At 44.1% G+C, this 1,625-nt stretch overlaps 1 protein-coding gene across 1 annotated transcript in view; it reads left to right on the plus strand.

Annotated features, from left to right (window-relative positions):
- LOC101863371 overlaps positions 1-655 on the plus strand; it is a gene marked incomplete at its 3' end in the record, with an annotated part of 38,723 nt that extends 38,068 nt beyond the window's left edge. The window contains 1 exon segment of the mRNA XM_035971848.1: positions 465-655. Within this exon segment, the coding sequence (XP_035827741.1) occupies positions 465-655 (191 nt within the window).
- Positions 656-1,625: the final 970 nt, after the last annotated feature.

Here is a 1,625-nt window from a genome sequence, read left to right on the forward strand (position 1 = left end):
CTATTGTCATTTTACCTCTACTTCTTTTGTATGTTTGTCACTCTCTTGTGACCCGCTATTTCCGGGGTGCCTTGATGGTCAAAACAGACTTTGTGCTGTTGAGGCTAGAGAGGTGAGCAGAGTAAGTCTGATTCCCTGTAAAGACTTCTCTGTTGATATCCACCCCTTGGCGCTCATATGACCTTATGCAGTTGCGAGCGCCGTAAAACCCTCTACTAAAAACAAAAAAAACCCAACAAACACTGTTGCATCTGCCATCATCACACTGTTACATACATCATCATCTCACTCTCCCACTCCCCTCAGATCTCCAACAACCGCCTGTGCTCCTCACACTGTTATATATATATATACATCATCATCCCACTCTCCCACTCCCCACAGATCTTCAACAACCGCCTGTGCTCCTCACACTGTTATATATATATATATACATCATCATCCCACTCTCCCACTCCCCACAGATCTCCAACAACCGCCTGTGCTCCTCGGGACTAGCGGCCATCAGAGGGGAGGAGTCGGCCGTCGTCACGGCCACGGGGAACAAGATATTTGACCGCGGGGGCGGAGACTTCAACTGTGGGCGTGGCCTGGTGGCGCGAGACAACGTGCTGTCCCGACCCACTGGGGTCACAGTCACCTCCGTGACCTCCAGGTAGGTGGGCGGCTTGGCCCGATTGTCGTGTTGTTGTGGCGTTCTATTTGTGAGGCGAGCTGACAAAATGAGCTACTTCTCGCAATCCACAAGGGGAGGGACTGGCCAAAAATCGACCCTGGGGTCAAATTTGTATTTTCTATTGATGTCATATTTTCAGGTTAAACATGCTTTTTATTATTTCTTAGTTTTATGAATTGTAAAAACTTCACCTATAAGCGTGATGTATCTATTTCCGTAGGGCTCAAATCCGAAAAGCAACTTACTTTGTCAGCACACTTCACATTTGTGTCATGAGGCCGTGAAATCACGCGCTCGTCAAAATGCAGAAATCGGTGAAACAGGCATTTTTCTGCTAGTTTAAACTTTTTTATCGAATTTTTATTTTTGGCTTCACCTCTTATACGTCCATGTAAAAAACCTACTCCCACGTGAATGGTACTGAAAAACGTTGACTAAAGCCACACAATATGTCATTCTTCAGTTTTCAAGGACTCTTTAGCTGTTGGAGTTACCAATCTTTGGTGGCCATTTTCTCACTAATTTCACCAATGAAACCAGGCAACCTCACTTCCTTCAGTCGCAAATGTCTTGAGTTCTATTCAAGATAAATGGATATTTATTTCTTTGGAAGCAAGGGAAATAAATCAGCTTTCAGATGATACCTGCAACTCCACGTGCCCAAAAATGGGCCTGATTCTGCCATGTTGTCTCACTCACAAGGCAGTCCCCAATGTCCGGATCGGATGCGGGAACAACTTTACTTTACTTTTCAGAGTTATTGGTATCATCTTACAGCTGATTCATTTGTCTTGTTTTTGATAAAGAAAATTACCCATTTAACTTGAATAGAAGTCAGGTATTTGGGAACAAAGAAAAAGAGATAAGGATGATAGATGTTTGACAGGAAAGAAGGAGGAGAGATAAGGACGATAGATGTTTGACAGGAAAGAAGGAGGAGAGATAAGGA

Source organism: Aplysia californica, unplaced genomic scaffold, assembly GCF_000002075.1.
Source record: "Aplysia californica isolate F4 #8 unplaced genomic scaffold, AplCal3.0 scaffold00521, whole genome shotgun sequence".
NCBI lineage: Eukaryota > Metazoa > Mollusca > Gastropoda > Aplysiida > Aplysiidae > Aplysia > Aplysia californica.